The 19,124-nt window shown below is 43.4% G+C and overlaps 1 protein-coding gene across 2 annotated transcripts in view; it reads right to left on the bottom strand.

The window, feature by feature from the left end:
* Positions 1-11,510, bottom strand: part of ZMPSTE24 (zinc metallopeptidase STE24) — a 42,465-nt gene extending 30,955 nt beyond the window's left edge. The window contains exons 1-3 of one of the 2 annotated variants that reach the window (XM_059136369.1): positions 11,178-11,510; positions 9,035-9,181; positions 554-640 (exon numbers count right to left, since the gene is read on the bottom strand). In XM_059136369.1, the coding sequence (XP_058992352.1) occupies positions 554-640; positions 9,035-9,181; positions 11,178-11,300 (357 nt within the window). In that variant the 5' untranslated portion in view covers positions 11,301-11,510. The remainder of the gene's footprint in view (positions 1-553; positions 641-9,034; positions 9,182-11,177) is intronic. The other variant, XM_059136368.1, reaches the window with a different exon arrangement.
* Positions 11,511-19,124: the final 7,614 nt, after the last annotated feature.

Below are 19,124 nucleotides of genomic sequence, written 5' to 3'. Positions count from 1 at the left end.
ATCTGCTTAGCGGGTTCAACAAAATTCAGGTTTCTCCTTTCACTGCAAGGAGTTGTCCCTGAGAAATGGCTACCTAACCGGGGACCACCATTTCCCAGTTCCCTTCTATCTGAGACTAAATCACTGGTTCACCAACAAAACGTGAATGCAAAGGATACTTCAGAGACAAGGGAGTTAAGAAGAGGATGTTCTTTCCCCACCCCCTCATTCCAGCTGCCTGCTGGATGCAGAGAACTGTGGGGCACTCAAGGGACTGCAGGGCAGTAAGATGAAGAGAGACCAGGTCCCTGGCTTCCCACATAGAAGAATGTCACCTGATGACCAAACTATACTCACACTAAGCTATTATGTGATTGAGAAATAAACTATTGTGATAAGCCACTGGAATTCTGGAGTTTGCTACAATAAGCAGCATTATCCTAACAGAGGATGTGTGGACACGGACTGTACAAACAGAGAAGCAAGCCTAAAGTCAGAGCCAAAAAATTAACTTTCACGTAAAGCTGGCCAAGCAAAAAGACTCTAAAAAAATATATGCTAATGAATCACATACCTCATATTCTGGTCCAAAGCCAGCATAGCCACAGAATCGTCCAGAAAGTCTCCAGAGATAAGGAATTCCTCCAAAAAGAAGAATAAGCTATAAAACAAGACATACTTTGGTTACATTTGAACAGAATAGAAACTATAAGATGAGAGCATTTTATAAAGAAAATAAGGAAAAAATAATTATCTCTACAGAAAAAAAAGAGATCTTATTTAGGATAAACTATGCATTTAGATGAATACAAACCAACAGAGATACTAGGTTTAGACCTGTAATGATTTTTGCCTGTACATTTTATTTTATTTTTTTAAAGACTTATTTATAGGGGCACCTAGGTGGCTGAGTCATTAAAGATCTGCCTTCAGCTCAGGTCATGATCTCGGGGTTCTGGCATCAAGCTCCAAGTCTAGCTCCCTGCTCAGTGGGGAGCCTGCTTCTCCCTCTCCCTCTGCCCCGCTTGTATTCCTTCTCTCACAGTCTCTCTCTCTCTTTCTCTCTGTGTCAAATAAATAAATAAAATCTTTGGGGGGAAAAAAATATTTATTTATTTATTTGAGCAAGAGAGCATGAGTGTCTCAGAGGTGGGGTGCAGAGGAAGAGAAAGAATCTCAAGCAGACTCCCCACTGAGCATGGAGCCGGACCTCACGTCCCTGAGATCATGACCTGAGCCGAAACCAACAGTCAGACACGAAACCACCAGTCAGACACCCAACGAACTGTGCCACCCAGGTGCCCCTTGCCTGTACATTTTATATGGATAAATTATGGCATGTGAATTATATCTCTATAAAGCTGCAAGGAAAAAAAAAAAAAAACTTGCCGAAGACCACAACAAAGGCCTTCTGAATGAGGAAAGAGGCTTAGAGAAAAGGTAAGCAATTTTTCCAGAATGTCACACCTAATGAGTAACATAAATGGGATGTGAACCAGGCTATGTGGCTACCTAAGTGGCTTTTCCTTGAAAGGAAATAGTCCCCGTCAATCAGGACAAAGTATTCATATCAGTGTAAGTGGACAGTCAGGTCCACTTACCAAACTGAGAGACAGAATGGGGTATCTGTGCTTTCCCCAGGTAATGAAAAGGGAATCCTAAGGTAGGAATCAGGAATTCATAGGAGACCCCCTTTTTGGCACCACCCTTTGTCTTGGGCAGATAAAGTAAATAAAGACATTCACCAAATCACTATGTCATTCGGGGCGCCTGGATGGCTCAGTGGGTTAAAGCCTCTGCCTTTGGCTCAGGTCATGGTCGAGGGTCCTGGGATTGAGCCCCGCATCAGGCTCTCTGCTCAGTGGGGAACCTGCTTCCTCCTCTCTCTCTCTCTGCCTCCTTCTCTGCCTACATGTGATCTCTCTCTGTCAAGTAAATGAATAAAATCTTAAAAAAAAAAAATCACGTCATTCGAATGAGTGAGCTGGTCTTAAAATCTGAAGAGAATACATGCTTATAAAATAAAACTTCCCCCAACAGATATTAAATTTATGGAACTCAAAAGGATCAATTATTTTTCCTTTCTGTGGAGCCTCAGGAACACAACGATCACACTCCTTGGTTAGAAGCACAGTTTTCTCACTGGTTCACACATGGTTCCTTGTGGTTTTTGAGGAGTTCTGGCACTTATTATATATCTCATGGGTAGGCGTCCAATGTACTTTCCATTTTTATGTATATATCCATAAATACTATGGTGGTTTATATATGCTTTTTAAGACTATATATAAATGACATCATATTGTATTTATCATTCTACAATTTGCTTTTTATACTCTACAAATTTTTAGATCCAGCCATGGTGATCTGTAACTTTATTCAGTAAATATACATTGTTTGTTTGTTTGTTTGTTTGACAGAGACAGAGTGAGAGAGGGAACACAAGCAGGAGGAGCAGGAGAGAGAGAAGCAGGGTTCCCGCAGGGCAGGGAGCCTGATGCGGGGCTCTATCCCACATGACCTGAGCCGAAGGCAGACATTTAACAACTAAACCACCCAGGTGCCCCCTTTATTCAGTATATTATCAGCCTGTGCTTTCTCTACAGTGTTTATACCAAATTACACTCTCATCAGCAGTACCTGATGGTTCGTGTTCCCCATAATCTCAAACATCTTTTAGATGTTTTCCTGTATGCTGGCTTGGTTTAATACCATGGGTCTTAAATATGGTATCTGAGAAGCAGCAGCAGCATCACCAGGGAATGCGTTAGAAATGCAAATTCTCAGGCTCCACCCCAGAACCACCGAATAAGAAAACGAAGTGGAGCCCAGCAGTCTCTAGGTAAAATGATGTACACCGAAGTCTGAAAATCATTGGTTTAATAAATTGCTGTCTTAAAGGCTTCCTTAACCCTATGTCCAGCTGTTTCCACTTTTCTTCACCCAACTCAATCTTGGATATAAACCCTGTTTTCCCAAAAGACATGCTTTGGCACCACTGTATGGTATAAGCTCCACTTGTTGAACTAATTGACTTGAGACGACACTTCTTTCATCCTATTCTCAAAACTAATAAATAATGCAAAATTAAGGATTTATAAATCTCCTGGTGAAAGGTTGAAACACCTATTTTTAAAAGCCCAGCTTTTAAGTATGCATCAAGGGTAGCTTTAATATGAACTGTGTGTGCATCTATGAATGCTTTTGGAAACTGCTGTTGCAAGCCTTGTTCAGTATGCACTGGGGAATGAAATATAAAGCCCAGTGAACAGTAAACTTTCTTCCTATTGATAATCTCACTGAGCATGCTGCTGGGGCTGTCTCAGAACAGAACTAATGAACCCAACAAAAACAAGTCCAGTACCTTTTAAATACACGATTTCACTAGTCTTAAAAAACAGGCATGGCATACAGTCATCTCTACTTTCTAGAAGAGACAACTGAAACTCAGGGAGGTTAAAGTCACTGCTATGTACTGAGCACTGTACTAACTGCTTCATTTACATTGTCTCACTCATCTAGTCCTTGCCACAAATCATGTGAGACATAGTTTAAGATGGATCAACTTTTCATCTTTTTTTTTTTTTAAGATTTTATTTGACAGAGAAAGAGCACAAGCAGGGGAACAGCAGAGGGACAGGGGGAAGCAGGCTCCCCACTAAACAAGGAGCCCAATGTGGGGTTCAATCCCAGGACCCTGGGATCATGAATAAAGCCAAAAGCAGACGCTTAACAGACTGAGCCACCCAGGTGCCCTTCACCTTCTCATGTTAAAGAGGGAAAAAATGAATTTCAAAGTCTAAGGTGTTCACTCAAAAATGTGCAGAAATTGGAGAAGCAACAATTTGAACTTTTCTACACTGCCCTCCTTGACTGCCCAACCATTCCACTTCCTGACGGGTCTTCACCGACATCTGTGGGGTATTAGGAAAAGTCTATCTCAGAAAGGCTGGCCATCCTCTCTGTGGGTGCTCTGTCACATTTGTGTGAACAGCGGCACCTGTAATTGGTCACAGAAGACCTCTGCTTATATTCTCTCAGGTAGAAAAAAGGAGGCAAAAAAAAAGTCTAAATTAATCTTTGCACTTGTTCTTTGTGATAAAAACCTATTAATTTTAATCAATACAAAACAGGAATTAATGAACCTCCTTTCAAACAGAACAGGATTTCAAAGTAACACAAAATGCTTCCTGTCAAATGACAAATATAGCTATGAATTCCCCAAGAATAAATGCAGCACATTTAGGATGTAGTCCCTGGAGTTTTAATAGTTTCTCCAGGGTGCCTGAGTGGCTCAGTTGGTTAAGCACCCAACTCTTGGTTTCAGCTCAGCTCATGATCTCAGAGTTGTGGGCTCAGCAGGGAGTCAGCTTGAGGATTCTCTCCCTCTCTCTCTGCCCCTCCCACAGCTCTCTCTCTAAAATAAATAAATTTTAAAAGAAGAATGGTTGCTTCAATGTAATTTTAAAGACTCAGAAGAGGGGCGCCTGGGTGGCTCAGTAAGTTAATGCCTTCGGCTCAGGTCATGATCCCAGGGTCCTGGGCTCAAGCCCCACATCGGGCTCTCTCTGCTCAGGGAGGAGCCTGCTCCCCTCTCTCTCTCTACCTGCCTCTCTGCCTACTTGTGATCCCTGTGTATCAAATTGGAAGAAAGAAAAAAAAGACTCAGAAGAGCAAAGTTTGAAAACCAGTTCTCGGGCGCCTGGGTGGCTCAGTGGGTTAAGCCGCTGCCTTTGGCTCAGGTCATGATCTCAGGGTCCTGGGATCGAGTCCCGCATCGGGCTCTCTGCTCAGCAGGGAGCCTGCTTCCTCCTCTCTCTCTGCCTGCCTCTCTGCCTACTTGTGATCTCTCTCTGTCAAATAAATAAATAAAATCTTTATAAAAAAAAAAAAAAAAGAAAAGAAAACCAGTTCTCCCACTTATTAATGTCACTTGGCCAGTAAATGGACCAGTCATTTAATTTCTGAGTCTCTGCTTTCTCGTCCATAAAAAGGGACTAACAATGCCTATACTTTCTACCTCCAAGCACTCTTGTAATATCAAACAAAATGATAAATATAAAAACAATATATGAAGTGAAAGTCACTACTACCCATATGATGGTGATGATGGTGACAATTACTGTCCCCAGCTTTAGCCCAGTACTAAACCAGTACTGCTTCTGGTTTGAGCCACAGAACACTATGAAGCTCTCATTCTATTTGTGTTCTCCCTGCTTCTGTCCTCTCTTAGAACAAACTAAGCCATCCCCATGCTCACCAACCAAGCCATTGCCCATCTTTCCTGGAACTGTTTACTAGTGACAACCAAGGAGACTGACAAAATATTCTGTCTTTTTTTCTTATAATGAACCTGTGATGCGTAAGACAAAGAATTTCACAGAATCAAACATTAGTGAGGAAAAGAGGATGATGTCTAAATTCACCACCTCTACTTCCATGTCTCTCTAAAGGCTGATTATCTACTTAGATAATCTTGAATTTATCTGAAGCCTATCTTGAAGAAATGCTTCAGATAAATTAAACGAAGCCAAATATAATCCACAATAAAGCTACCTTTCCTGGCTTGGTTGGAAAACATCAGGTTTCAATACCAATCTTTCAATGTCTCAGTAACTAAACCAGGCTTGTACTAGTAAAAATATAATTAAAAAATCAATATTGGGGGAAAAAAATCAACACTGAAAAGATTAATTACTAGTAATTGCTATGTATGCCAAAAACCAAAGCAATTTTTTTAGATCATTTACTAATTTTCCTAAAATACCAAGATTCAACTCTACTTCTTAACTCTTTGCAACTTTTCATCACCCTGAGGAAATGGGAAAGTCTTCTAATATTTGGTCCTAACCATACTAGTTCATAACTGTCAGAAAATTTTGTAACTAGCTAGATAATATTTTCATCACTTAACAAAGCCATGAACAGCTGGTTTCTTCTCTTTAACTGACAAAACAGTCCTGATAGCCAATCTCATCTATTTTCAATAGGAGTCTTTCTCTTAGTGCTACTGGGAGATCTAAGAAAAGTTCTGGAGGAAAAGTGATGATAATCATGATCCTGATGATAAAAATAATAATACCCAACATTTACAGACCACTTACAATAATCAGGCACTGTTCTAATCATATTACATATATTAACTCATTTAATCCTCTCAACAACACTATGAATAAGGAATTATTACCACACAATTTTTTTTTAAGATTTTATTTATTTATTTGTCAGAGAGAGAGAGAGAGAGAGCACAAGCAGGGGGGAGTGGCAGGCAGAGGGAGAGGCAGGCTTCCTGCCAAGCAAGGAACCTGACGCAAGGATCTTGGAATCATGACCTAAGCTGGAGGCAGACCACCCAGGGGCCCCACTACCACACAAATTTAACAGATGAGAAAACTGAGGCACAGAAGTGGTGACTTGCTTGAGGTCCCATAGCTAGTGCGGAAGAACTGAGATTCAAACTCAAGCCACCTGAATTCAGAGTCTGCTCTTAACCTCTGCACCATGCGCTTTCAATTATTCTTAGGAGATGGAAAACCAAGAACTGGCTTTTGGGAACGGAAAAAAATCTTACTCATTTTATTCATAAAGCACAAATACACATACATATAGCTCAGAAACAGATACACAATATATCTGTGGTATCAAAATTTCATGGAGGGATGATTAAGAAAAAAATATCCTAGGGTACCTGGCTGGCTCAGCTGGTAGAGATCATCCAACCCTCAATCTCAGGGTCATGAGTTTGTTAAGTCCGATGTTGGGCATGGAGCCTACTTAAAGAAAAAAAAAAGTCTAAAAATATACAGGGCCAGGGGCCAGAGTTGATCATGAAAAAAAAACCGAGAACACTGCTCTACACTACAGAGCTTTTCTTCTTTTAGCATGGGGGTAAGACCGGGTCTGTTTTACTAAGTAAAAATGAACGGTCACTTCTTTCACTCAATAAATATGGATTAAATGCTTATTTTCTGCCAGGCACTAAGTACCAAAAGATTACAAAACCTTAAAGCATCCTTTCTTTAAGGAACTCCCAGCCTGTCAACTGAACAGGAAAATTCAATACAATGTGGTAAGTACTCTGATAGGAATAATGATAGGATGCTATCTTATTCAGTCCTGAGGGACAGGGGAAGTTTCAAACTGTTTCTTAAAAGAGATACATCTCAGCTGGAACCTAATGGGAAGAGTGAGGATTAATCAGCTTCTAGTGAGAGTGGACTTAAAGATGCTGGAAAATACCAGCATGTGAAAAGAGTTAAAGTCACAGGAAACCAAGCTGGGTTTGAGATGGACAAAATAAAAAGATGAAGTTGAAGTAAGCAATGGCCAGGTCAAAAAGGACCTCAAAAATCCATACGAAGAAATATGGGCTTCACCCTGAAGGAAACAGTGATAGGTTTAATATAAGAGAATAAGATGATCAGAAAACTGTGCTTCAGAATTCCTTTGGCTGCAATGTGGAGGACAGTTAAGAGTTAAGATAGAGGCAGGAAGACGGGGCGCCTCTGCCTTCGGCTCAGGTCATGATCCCAGAGTCCTGGGATCAAGCCCCATATCGGGCTCTCTGCTCAGCAGGGAGCCTGCTTCCCTCTCTCTCTCTCTGCCAGCCTCTCTACCTACCTGTGATCTCTCTCTGTCAAATAAATAAATAAAATCTTTAAAAAAAAAAAAAAAAGAGGCAGGAAGGGTTGCCCTTCTCAACGGGGAGTTGGCTTCTCCCTCTCCCTCTGCCCCCCCTTGTGCTTATGCACATTCTCTCTCTCAAATAAATAAAAGTCTTTAAAAAAAAATTGCTAAAAAAAGAAAAAAAAAGATAGAGGCAAGAAGGGGATGTCTGGATGGCTCAGTCAGTTAAGTGTCTGCATTTGGGGACGCCTGGGTGGCTCAGTTGGTTGGACGACTGCCTTCGGCTCAGGTCATGATCCTGGAGTCCCGGGATCGAGTCCCGCATTGGGCTCCCAGCTCCATGGGGAGTCTGCTTCTCTCTCTGACCTTCTCCTCGTTCATGCTCTCTCTCACTGTCTCTCTCTCTCAAGTAAATAAATAAAATCTTTAAAAAAAAAAAAAAAGTGTCTGCATTTGGCTCAGGTCCCGATCCTGGGGTCCTGGGATGGAGCCCTGGGTCAGACTCCCTGCTCAGCGGGAAATCTGCCGCTCCCCCTGCTTATGCTCTCTCTCTCTCTCAAATAAATGAATAAAATCTAAAAAAAAAAAAAACAAAAGAAAAGAAAGAAACTATTCTGAGGGGCATCTGACAGGCTCAGTTGGTGATCAAGTGACACTTGATCTTGGGGTAGTGAGTTTGAGCGCCATGATGGGTAAAGAGCTTACTTAAACAAATATTTTTTAAAAAAGAGAGACAGAAACAGGAGGAAGGGCTGCTACTTTAAGAAAAAAAAAAAAAAAAAAAGAGGGTGAGCCAGTTCAGCACCTGCCTTTGGCTTGGGTTATGATCCCAGGGTCCTGAGATCAAGCCCCGCACTGGGCTCCTTGCTCAGCAGGGACCCTGCTTCTCCCTCTCCCTCTCAAATAAATAAACTGAATCTCAGAAAGAAAAAAAAAAAAGGCAGCAGGAAGACAAGGAGGGACTGCTACAAGAATAACTTAACAAGGGATGCCTGGGTGGCTCAGCTTTTTGAGAATCTACCTTCTGCTCAGGTCATGATCCTGGAGCACCAGGATTGAGTCCCACATTGGGCTCCCAGCTCAGCAGGGAGCTTGCCTCTCCCTCAGCTGCTCCCCTTGCTTGTGCTCTCTGTCAAATAAATAAATAAAATCTTAAAAAAAAGAAAAAGGATAACTTAACAATATCATGTCATTTTTCATGCCTGACCTATGACAGTTATCACACACCACAGTTTTCAGCTCCCTTACAATTACGTTTCAGCGTCTTTTGCTCTACACCCATTACTATTGATAACGAAGATTAAGAAAGCATTCTGGGATTTATAGGTACAGTGCCCTCTTTTGTGTCACAAAAATACAAGATGAAAACAAACATTACAAAGTATTAAACAATACGATAGATTATCTCTCCAAGAAGTAAATTACTCACAGTGCCTTCAATCTCTGAATAGAGTCCTGACCAGAAGCTGAAAGTACTTTTATCCAGCTGATACAGTCGGGATTTCTCAAAGGTTTCTGAATCCATGATCTGCCCTAACTCCGGTGGTACATGAGTTGTTGTTTTATATATCCGTCTCTGAAATATTTTGAAGAAAACACTCAGACAGTCAAATCAACTCATTTTTTATTACAGCAGTCATTTATGATCAAATACTGAGTGGTTTATAGCATTTATTGTCACTGAAGCCTACTGAATTTGCTTTATATACACAAAAATATTTCATTTAATCAAGTGCATTGACCACTAAAACAACTGATTCAGGAAAGTAAAAGCAGAATGAGAAGTTGAGGCTAGCTCGCTAGGTAAAATTAAAATCAGGGTTGTCATTACACTTCAGTATGCATATGTGAACCAGAACGGTACAGGGCAAAGGGTTCCACTCACTCCAAGCAAAACATACCTCCTATATAATTTAGAAAACAAATTCATGGAAAGGAGAAGGAAGCAAATATGCCAGCCATAAGTATTAACAGGTATTGTAACTAGTTATTAAACATGGTCCTAGAAACCAAATTAAGGGAAATTTGAGGAATGACAAATAGAAACAGACCAGGTCTTCAAGAAAGACAAACTTTATAATTACACTAAATTCTAGACAGCAATTCCAGCCCATGGGACATAATACAGGGCACAGAAACTAAGCAATATAATGGATAGCATCTCCCGCAATGGTTTCATGACACATGGCTTCTCTATATATTATTGGGCACTTTACCAAACCCTCAATAAAAGGCATTACATTAAAGCATAAGAGAGTAAAGGAGACATTAATGAAAAGTAGTTACTGTAATTGGGCTTATCATTAAAGTAAGACATAAGTTCAATAACCCATCCCCAATTCTGACAGTATATACTGTGTTTTTACTTTATGCAAAGGATCTTCTTAAGCCCTCAAGATTCTGGACTAATGAATTAGCCAATCGTATCTGCGTCAGAGAATCTAGTGCTACACTCTTGGGCGAGGGGCACCTGGCTGGCTCAGCTGGTAGAGCATGTGACTCTTGATCCTGGGGTCCTGAGTTCCATCCTGGTGTTGGGCACAGAGATCAATTTTAAAAAGACAAACAAAATGACTCAAAATATTATCTAAAAATAAATAAATAAATATTCTGGCCTAAAAGAAGAGATCAAGATACAGCTCTTGATGAAGAACTAAAAATTTCAATTTAAAGACTCACACAGAATGTAATCCGAGAAGAAATTTGCAGAGGAAAATGGTTGTAATGCTCAAAAAAAAAAAAAAAAAAGAGTGCCAGCAGTTAAAAAGAGAAAGGCTCTCATAAAATAACCATCACGGTTGACACAATTCAATGACAACACAGAAGAGGGTAGGTAAAGGACATCAGCAGTAAGAGATGGCAATAAAGCAGACAAACTTAAAATCTCATTTAGAAGTTCAGATCTCTAATCCAGCGAGCAGTTCATTATGATTATCTCCAGAAATTTATTAAGTAATATTCACTTCCAATATTAGAACTGCTTTACAGTCCTCATCGCTTAAGCCATGATAAAGACGTTTTAAGTAAAACAAGAAAACACTGGTCTTTGGGCAAAACAACATACTGTATCCTTTTTTTTTTTTTAAGAAAAAAAGTTCCGGAAAGGCTGTGAAGTCTTTATAAATTTTCAGAAAATGGTTTCCTAACCCCGTGGTTGAGCATGGTTACACGAATGTCATGGGGAAGTTGTGATTCTAAAAATTTTGCCTCTTCCTTTTGAAGGCACATGGGTCGCTGCCAAAGTTAAAGGAGGTTAAGTCCGGGCCGGTGGGCCCTAAGAAAGCTGTGGGCCAGGCACAGCCCAAGTCTGACCAGGCGTCAGCCCTGCCTTCCCTTTCATCGGGCCCTGGGAGGCCTGGGTCCCAGGAAAACGTTGCGGAAAACCTCCCAGAGCACAAGAGACCCTCAAGGCCAAGCCTGCCCTCGGGGCCAAGTCAGGAGGCCTCGCAGGGACCCACGGGGTCGAAGCGGGTGCTGGGGCCGCAAGCAATCCCCCAAGGACCCGGGGTCGAGATCGACGCTGGCCCGGGCTGCCAAGGTGTCGGGGTCGGGTGGGCCCTGTCCAGGCTCACCTGTCGCTGTGCTAGGAAGCTTTCCCAAAGATACACTGTCCAGGAGAAGAGCAGCACGGCCCCGAAGATACGCTTCTCAGCCGGCATCTCCCACATCGCGTCCAGCGACGCCCACATCCCCATGGCCACCCGGTTCCGCCGGCTCCTTCAGCGTGCACCGGTGCCACACCGTCACCAGTCCCCTCAGAGCGTCCCCGCAGTGCCACAGCGATATCCGTCCCTTCCGAGCGCCCCTACACCGACACCCGCCTCCATCCCACCCCCTCCGCGCACCCCGCAGTGTTACACCAACACTCTTCCCCGTGGCGGCGCCCCCAGGGCCTCCTACTTTCGGCCGGAAAAGGACAATCGCGCCTTCCCCACTTCCGGCCCGAGGCCGGCCGGAGTCCCTGTGGAGAGTTCCGGCCTCAGCCAGTCCCGGCTCGGCGGCGTGCTGCGATCGCGCTGAGCTGCGTTACACCAGCTTTCTTCCCCTGCCCTCCCTCGCCCTCCCGGTGCCGGCCGAGGGGGTTCCGGCCTTCCTCCTGGGGCCGGCAGGGCGCTGGAGCTCTCGCTTTCTCACGGGCGGCTGGCGCATCCGGGCGGGGGCTCGCCCTGGCTTAGCCCGCCAAGGCGAGCCCGCTGGTAGTCCGGACTCGGCGGGGGCTGACACAGACCCGGCCACCGCCGCTCCGGCCCTGACGCGGCTGGAAAGCACGATCCGTGCCCACGCCCGGGAGACCTGAGAGCCAAAGGGATACCTAATGGCGGGAATAGGGACTAAAAGGGCAGGCTTTTGGACCCCACTGGGGTGTTCCGAGTGCAGGTCCGTGGGAGAGTGCGCGGTAGTGACCAGATGTTCATTTAAAGGCGTCGCCTTTGCTCCCCCCAACCCCAGGTGAAGGTGGGGGTGGCATTTTGCTTGAGTGTGTGTTCTGGAGCAAACCGGGAAAACATAGGTTAAAAACACCTAAACTGAAAGGGCCTTGCCTTCTCTAAGGACAAACTCATGTTAAAGCCCAGGGCCCTGTTTATCTTGGAATTGGAAAGTGAAATGGGGTGACGGGAACACCTGTTAACACATTTATTTGACTTGAAAAGGGAAAAATTTTTCTCACCAAAGAAAAGCCTAATTTGGTTAATTGGTTTGTCGAAGAGACTGGCGTTGCTAATTTGCATAATTATTATTTGCAATAAATTGAGCTAAATCTGCAGCTGCAACTAAAATATATTTAAATTACAGTAATATTGTAATGCGAAAGATGGTTGAAATTAACATGTCCAACTTCCCGACACTTCCTAAATGCCTCTAAGAGAAAGTAATCAGTATAATTAAAAATCACTTGAGAAAGTGAAGGACTCTAATGACAGGATAACATTCTTTTTCTAGACAGATTGTTTCCGTTTTGGTTTTTGGTTTTTTGCCTTCAACAGAATTAATAGTAGACCTAATTGACCTGTCAGCGAATGAAGGAGAGCTGTTTGACTTTTGGCTTACCACTCAGAAGGAAACCAAAGAATTGATTGGCATTTCTTTTTTTTTTTTTTTTAACTTTTTTTTAAACTTTTATTTATTTATTTATTTGACAGAGATCACAAGTAGGCAGAAAGGCAGACAGAAAGAGGAGGAAGCAGACTCCCCTTGAGCAGAGAACCCCATGTGGGGCTCCATCTCAGGACCCTGAGATCACGACCCAAGCCGAAGGCAGAGGCTTTAACCCACTGAGCCACCCAGGCGCTCCTTGATTGGCATTTCCACAACAAAATTACCAGCATTCCCATTTACTTATGTGAGTAGTATTTCTTGGCACTGTGTCTACGGAAAGGGAAAACTGAAACTGAACCCTGTTCATCTAACCGTAAGAAATAGTCATTTAGATACATTCATTAATTGGTGGGGAGGCCCCATCCATCTCACTGAGAGAGCATTTCCAGTAGAACTTTACCTTTTATATTTGTGTATTATCAAAACTAATAATTGTATCATTTTGAGCAGGTGTATATTAAAGATAATAGTAATGACTACTCAATTCGCAAGAATTCTGATACTCAGAGCTATGCAATGACAGGAAAAAATTTTAAATTCCCTTAATACATATTTTTATCAGGAATAAGCGATCAATAAAAGGTCTTTGAAACATAAAAATTATTACCTTTGGATAACATGGGGGAGTAGAAAATAATATAATTTAGAGATGGTGAAAGAACAATACAGAATTACCAAATGTTAAAGAGTTCATTTGTGTCATTTTAAATGGATGAGGATGGTCATTGTTATGTAGAGTCTGTTGCCTACATTATAAAAAGTGATTTAAAAGTTTTATCTCAAATTGTCATTTACCGTTTGCCAGAGTTTACATTTATTGCAACTATTTAAATTTACGATGGGGCACCTGGGTGGCTTCAGTGGGTTAAAGCCTCTGCCTTCAGCTCTGGTCATGATCCCAGAGTCCTGGAATCGAGCCCCACCCGGCTCTCTGTTCAGCAGGAAGCCTGCTTCCCTCTTTCTCTCTTCCTGCCTCTCTGCCTACCTGTGATCTCTGTCTGTCAAATAAATAAATAAAATCTTTTTTTAAAAAATAAATTTACGATGAAAAAAAATTTTTTTTTAATTTTTAGAGAGGGAAAGAGTGCACACACATGTGCAAGTGTGCATGAGTGGGAGTGCCAGGGCTGGGGAGAAGAGGGAGAGAGAGAATCCCAAGTAGGCTCCGTGTCCAGCGGGGCTCCATGCTCACAACCCTGAGGTCATGACCTGAGCTGAAAGCAAGAGTTGGAGGCTTAACCCAATGAGCCATCCAGCTGCCCTTATGATGAAAATTTTAAAATATCAACGTAAAAATATGAGGGGATAAACATTTTTTCAAAATTCTCTCTCCCTAGTGTGTCGTTGCCATGCCCTCTTTGGTCTTCTTGTCTTCATCTGTCTGGGTCCCTCCAGCTCCATCCTGCTGCAGTTGTCCAAAAGCCTCAAACTGTGGCTAAAAGCACAGATTTAGAATGAGGCTGGTTGAGTGCCAGTCACAGTTGCACCAAGTATCAGCAAGCTACTTATCCTCTCTGTGCATCAGTTTCTCATCAGTAAAATGAGAATAATAGTATTTACCACCGGGGCACCTGGGTGGCTCAGAAGGTTAAGCCTCTGCCTCCGCCTCAGGTCATGATCTCAGGGTCCTGGGATGGAGCCCCACATTGGGCTCCCTGCTCAGCGGCGAGCCTGCTTCCCCCTCTCTCTCTGCCTACCTCTCTGCCTACCTATGATCTCTCTCTCTGTCAAATAAATAAATATAATCTTTAAAAAAAATAGTACTTACCACCTCCTATTGTGAGGAAAAAATGAGAAAAATCATATAAAGCTTTTGGCAATGTGTCTGGCTCTATAAAGACTAGCTACTAGCTCCCTGTAATGGGAGAAACGTGTCACAGTGTTATCTGTCACCATGTCTGAAGAGAGAAGGGAAGAGGGAGCTGGTAAGAAGTTTCTAAAAGTGAAGACTGGAATTATCTCGTTCACCCAGTGAATGATGAGTATTTGCTAAGTACCAGGCATTGTTCTGGGTTCCTGGGATATAGCAGTGAACTAGACATGAACTTTGTCTCCTGAAGTTTACATTCTTAGTGGGCTGGGTAGATGGAGGGGAAGATGGATAATATGCAAATACATAAAAGTGGAGGTGATAGGTGCTGGGCAGAAAAGGCAGGGAAAGGGGAATACACCATGTTGGCATGAGGGGCACCTTGTTTATATAAAATAGTCAAGGAAGGGGTGCCTGAGTGGCTCAGTCTGTTGGCCATCCAACTCTTGATTTCAGCTCGGGGTGGTGGTATCAAGTCCCGTATTGGGCTCCAGGCTCAGTGAGGAGTCTGCTTGGTATTCTCTCTTTCCTTCTGGTCCTCCCCCTGCTCTCACTCTCTCGCTCAAATAAATAAATAAATAAAATCTTTTTTAAAAAAGAGTTTAAAATAATCAAGGAAGGGTGCCTGGGTGGCTCAGTGGGTTAAAGCCTCTGCCTTTGGCTCAGGTCATGATCCCAGGGTCCTGGGATCGAGCCCCACATCAGGCTCTCTGCTCAGCAGGGAGCCTGCTTCCCCCTCTCTCTCTGCCTGCCTCTCTGCCTACCTGTGATCTCTGTCAAATAATTAAATAAAAGATTTTTTTAAATAGTCAAGGCAGACCTCTCAGATTGACATTGGATCATAAACCCAAAGAAAGAGAAGAAGCCACATGGGTGTGTGGGCAAAGTGTGCCACAGAGAATAGCAAATAAAGGCCCGAAGGCCAGACAAGGTTAGCATATTTGAGGAGTAAGAGGGTGTGGAAAGAGGAGAGTAAGAAGGAGGAAGAGGGCAGATCACGTCAACATGCACAATCCTTCAGTTTAACATGCACAATCCTTCAGTTAAGAGCTTGACTTTTACTCAGAGTGAAATAAGAAACCATTGGAAGGTTTTGAGCAGAGAAGTAATATCTCTTTGCTCACTGGGTGGAGAATAAATTGAATGGGGACAGAGACGGAAGCAGGGAGTCCAATTAAGGGGCCATTTTGAGAATCCGGTTGAGAAATGAGGGGGGTTTTGCCTAAGGTGGTATCAGTGGAAGGAGAAGTAGGGAAAGTGATCATTTGTTCCCCTGTGCAGAAAGATAGTGTTTGGGGGCGCCTGGGTGACTCAGTGGGTTAAAGCCTCTGCCTTCAGCTTGGGTCATGATTCCAGGATCCTGGGATCAAGCCTCACATCGGGCTCTCTGCTCATCAGGGAGCCTGCTTCCCCCTCTCTGTGCCTGCCTCTCTGCCTACTTGTGATCTCTGCCAAATAAATAAAATCTTTATAATAAAAAAAAGAAAGATAGTGTTTGTAAATAGAAGGGCTGATGTGTGTGAAGATCGAAATGGGAGACTCAAAACAGGTTGTTGGCAGGGCTTTGCCAGAGGAGACCGACTGAATTTGGAGGATAAGGACTCTCCTCTGTAGAGTGGTGGACGCTGGTGTAGGATAGTTCATCTACTCCATCCAACTTGAAGGTTAAAGTAGCTCCCAAGCCCTTTCTCCATTTTGCCTTAATTCTCTTCTTACCACGTGTCCGAATTTCCTTAACTGATGCCTTGTACCTAAGTGCTTCGGTCTTAAGAATGATCCACCCCCCACGCTGGGAATGAATACTCCGTGTCAATCTCTTGTGATTGTGGTGTGAATTACACACCCTTTCTGGGGAGCTGAGAACCAGAAACAAGGTGGCTCCCTCAGTTTCTACCACCACAGTGCCTCCTCAGAGAAGCAGCCAGCCTGTTCTATCTTCTACATCTAGTTCATTCTGTTCTGTCTCCCACACAGAATACTGTATCTATGTTACTCCCCTGTCTAAAAGCCTACAGTAATCCATTTCCAACAATATGGTATGACCTTTAAGTGCCTTCATTATCTGACATCAGTCTATTGTCTGGCCCTTCTTCTGACACTTCCCTTTGAAATACCCCAGAGACGTAACTAAGACAAGATGACTGGAACTATAAGGGAAGACACTGAAATGTAGACAGGGCAAAAAGTGAGACACTTCAACTTGTCCAAATTTCTTTTAATTTTTTTTCAGAGTAATCTCTACACCCAACGTGGGGCTCAAACTCATGACCCTGAGATCAAGAATCACATGTGCCACTGACTGAGCCAGCCAGGCGCCCTGAGAAACTGACTTTAAAAGATTGCGTGGCACTCCTTCAGCGGCAGAGTTCACAAACTTCTCACCTACGCTCCAGATAACGCACATTGTCGGTAACTTCCATCTGTTCTGTTCAGCACATCATGAATTAGAGCTGATTGGAGGATAAGATCAGTGTCTTACCCTGAAGCCAAAATTCTTTGTTGTAGTTTAGGAGATAGCCAGGGCTTCAGCCACCCTGAAATTCTTCTGTTCTCCAGCCAAGCCACCCTCTTTTTTATGTCTCCAAGGTAATTCCTGAAGCACGAATGCCTTCCATTTCATTGTCTGCCCATGTAATCCTTTACGGGACTACTTTGTGTCACTTCCTGGTCCTACTCTGTATTCACTGACCTTTGTTTACACTGAGTACACTATAGTACACAGAGGTTGCATTTTGATACTAGTACACTGGACAAAAATTATGATCAAAATTACCCTCATAATCCCTTAGGAAGATGGCACCAGGGAGATTGTTATATTGTCTCCTGTTGGATTGCATAGTCACTTTTTCTTCAGCATGGCAATAAATCACTGCTTCTTTCTTTGCACAAATGAAATATTTCATTTGGCTGTCAGATAGTTACAAAGTATTTCAATGACTGTATAATCACATTTACTGTGGCAAAAATGTGCACAGTATAAGGCTTGTGGACTCTGAGACGCACCCACTGAGGGGATGGTCTATGGACATCCGCCCCGCCCCTTGCCCTGCCCCATCAGAGTACACACTCATCAAGTGAAACGACAGGTAGGTACCTCCCTGCCTCCCCAAGCTGGGATTCACAAAGGAGAATTCAGCTAAGTTCAAGATGATGTGATCCCACTGTATTATATATAACTCCTTGTTCTGAAAATACCTGCCCAACCAGCCAAACTGGGTGTTCCTGAAGCACAAAGGCCAGATTCCCAAGGACTATCATAATGCTTAGCCCAGAGTAAGTATCAATAAAAGTTGGATAAAAGTAAAGTGGCCCTTAGGTCCATCCCATCCTTGTCTATCTCTGGGTAATTAATGCAGACAGACTCATAGGCCCCATATTTCCCCTTAGGCTGAAGGCCAGCACAAAACTGGCCTACCTGTACAGGACAGTACACAGCATTGCCCTTCAACAGCAAAAAATAAAGAGGAACATTTGTTATCATTAAAAATGTTGCTGTTTTTATTATTTTTCTGTTTTTATTATATCTATTTTGCTGTTTTTATTATATCTAATCCAACCTCTTCAGCATGGAGCTCAAGGCCATATTCTCTGCCCACTTTCCCTTTTTTTCCCACGGATTCCAGTTTGGCTCTCCTTTTCCATATGGATGTTTATGGCCTCCAGCCTACTGAGTAGCGTCATTATCTCTTGAGACTTTTTTTAAAGATTTTATATATTTGACAGACAGAGATCACAAGTAGGCAGAGAGGCAGGCAGAGAAAGATGGGGAAGCAGTCTCCCTGATGAGCAGAGAACCTGATGCGGGCCTTGATCCCAGGACCTTGAGGTCATGACCTGAGCCGAAGGCAGAGGCTTTAACCCCCTGAGCAACCCAGGTGCCCCTGAGACTTTTTTTTTTTTTGTCAGAGAGAGAGGTAGAGTGAGCGCAAGCACAAGCAGACAGAGTGGCAGGCAGAGGCAGAGGGAGAAGCAGGCTCCCTGCAGAGCAAGGAGCCCGATGTGGGACTCGATCCCAGGACGCTGGGATCATGACCTGAGCCGAAGGCAGCTGCTTAACCAACTGAGCCACCCAGGTGTCCCAAGAGACTTTTTTTTTTTTAATGATAACAATTGTTCCTCTTTATTTTTTTAAAGGATTTTATTTATTTATTTGACAAAGAGAGATCACAAGTAGGCAGAGAGGCAGGCAGAGAGCTCAGGGGAGCAGGCTCCCTGCTGAGCAGAGAGCCTGATGAGGGGACTCGATCCCAGGACCCTGAGATCATGACCCAAGCTGAAGGCAGAAGGTTAACCCACTGAGCCACCCAGGCGCCCCTCTCTGAGACATTTTTAAGATTGTACTTATTTGAGAGAAAGAGTGAGCGAGCGAGAGAGAACACAAGATGGAGGAGGGCCAGAGGGAGAAGCAGACTCCCCGCTGAGCAGGGAGCCGGATGTGGGACTCGATCCCTGGACCCTGGGATCATGACCTGATCCCAAGGGAGAAGCTTAACCAACTGAGCCACCCAGGCATCCCTCTCTGAGCCATTTTTGACAAGTAGTACACCCTACATTACCCCACCACACACATAAGTAGAAGCTGAGCCCTACCAAAGAGAGAGCCAGTCCTTGC

This window comes from Mustela lutreola, chromosome 10 (genome assembly GCF_030435805.1).
Source record: "Mustela lutreola isolate mMusLut2 chromosome 10, mMusLut2.pri, whole genome shotgun sequence".
NCBI classification, from domain to species: Eukaryota; Metazoa; Chordata; class Mammalia; order Carnivora; family Mustelidae; genus Mustela; species Mustela lutreola.
The sequence above is the reverse complement of the archived record's forward strand: the minus strand, read 5'-3'. Positions and strand labels throughout refer to the sequence as shown.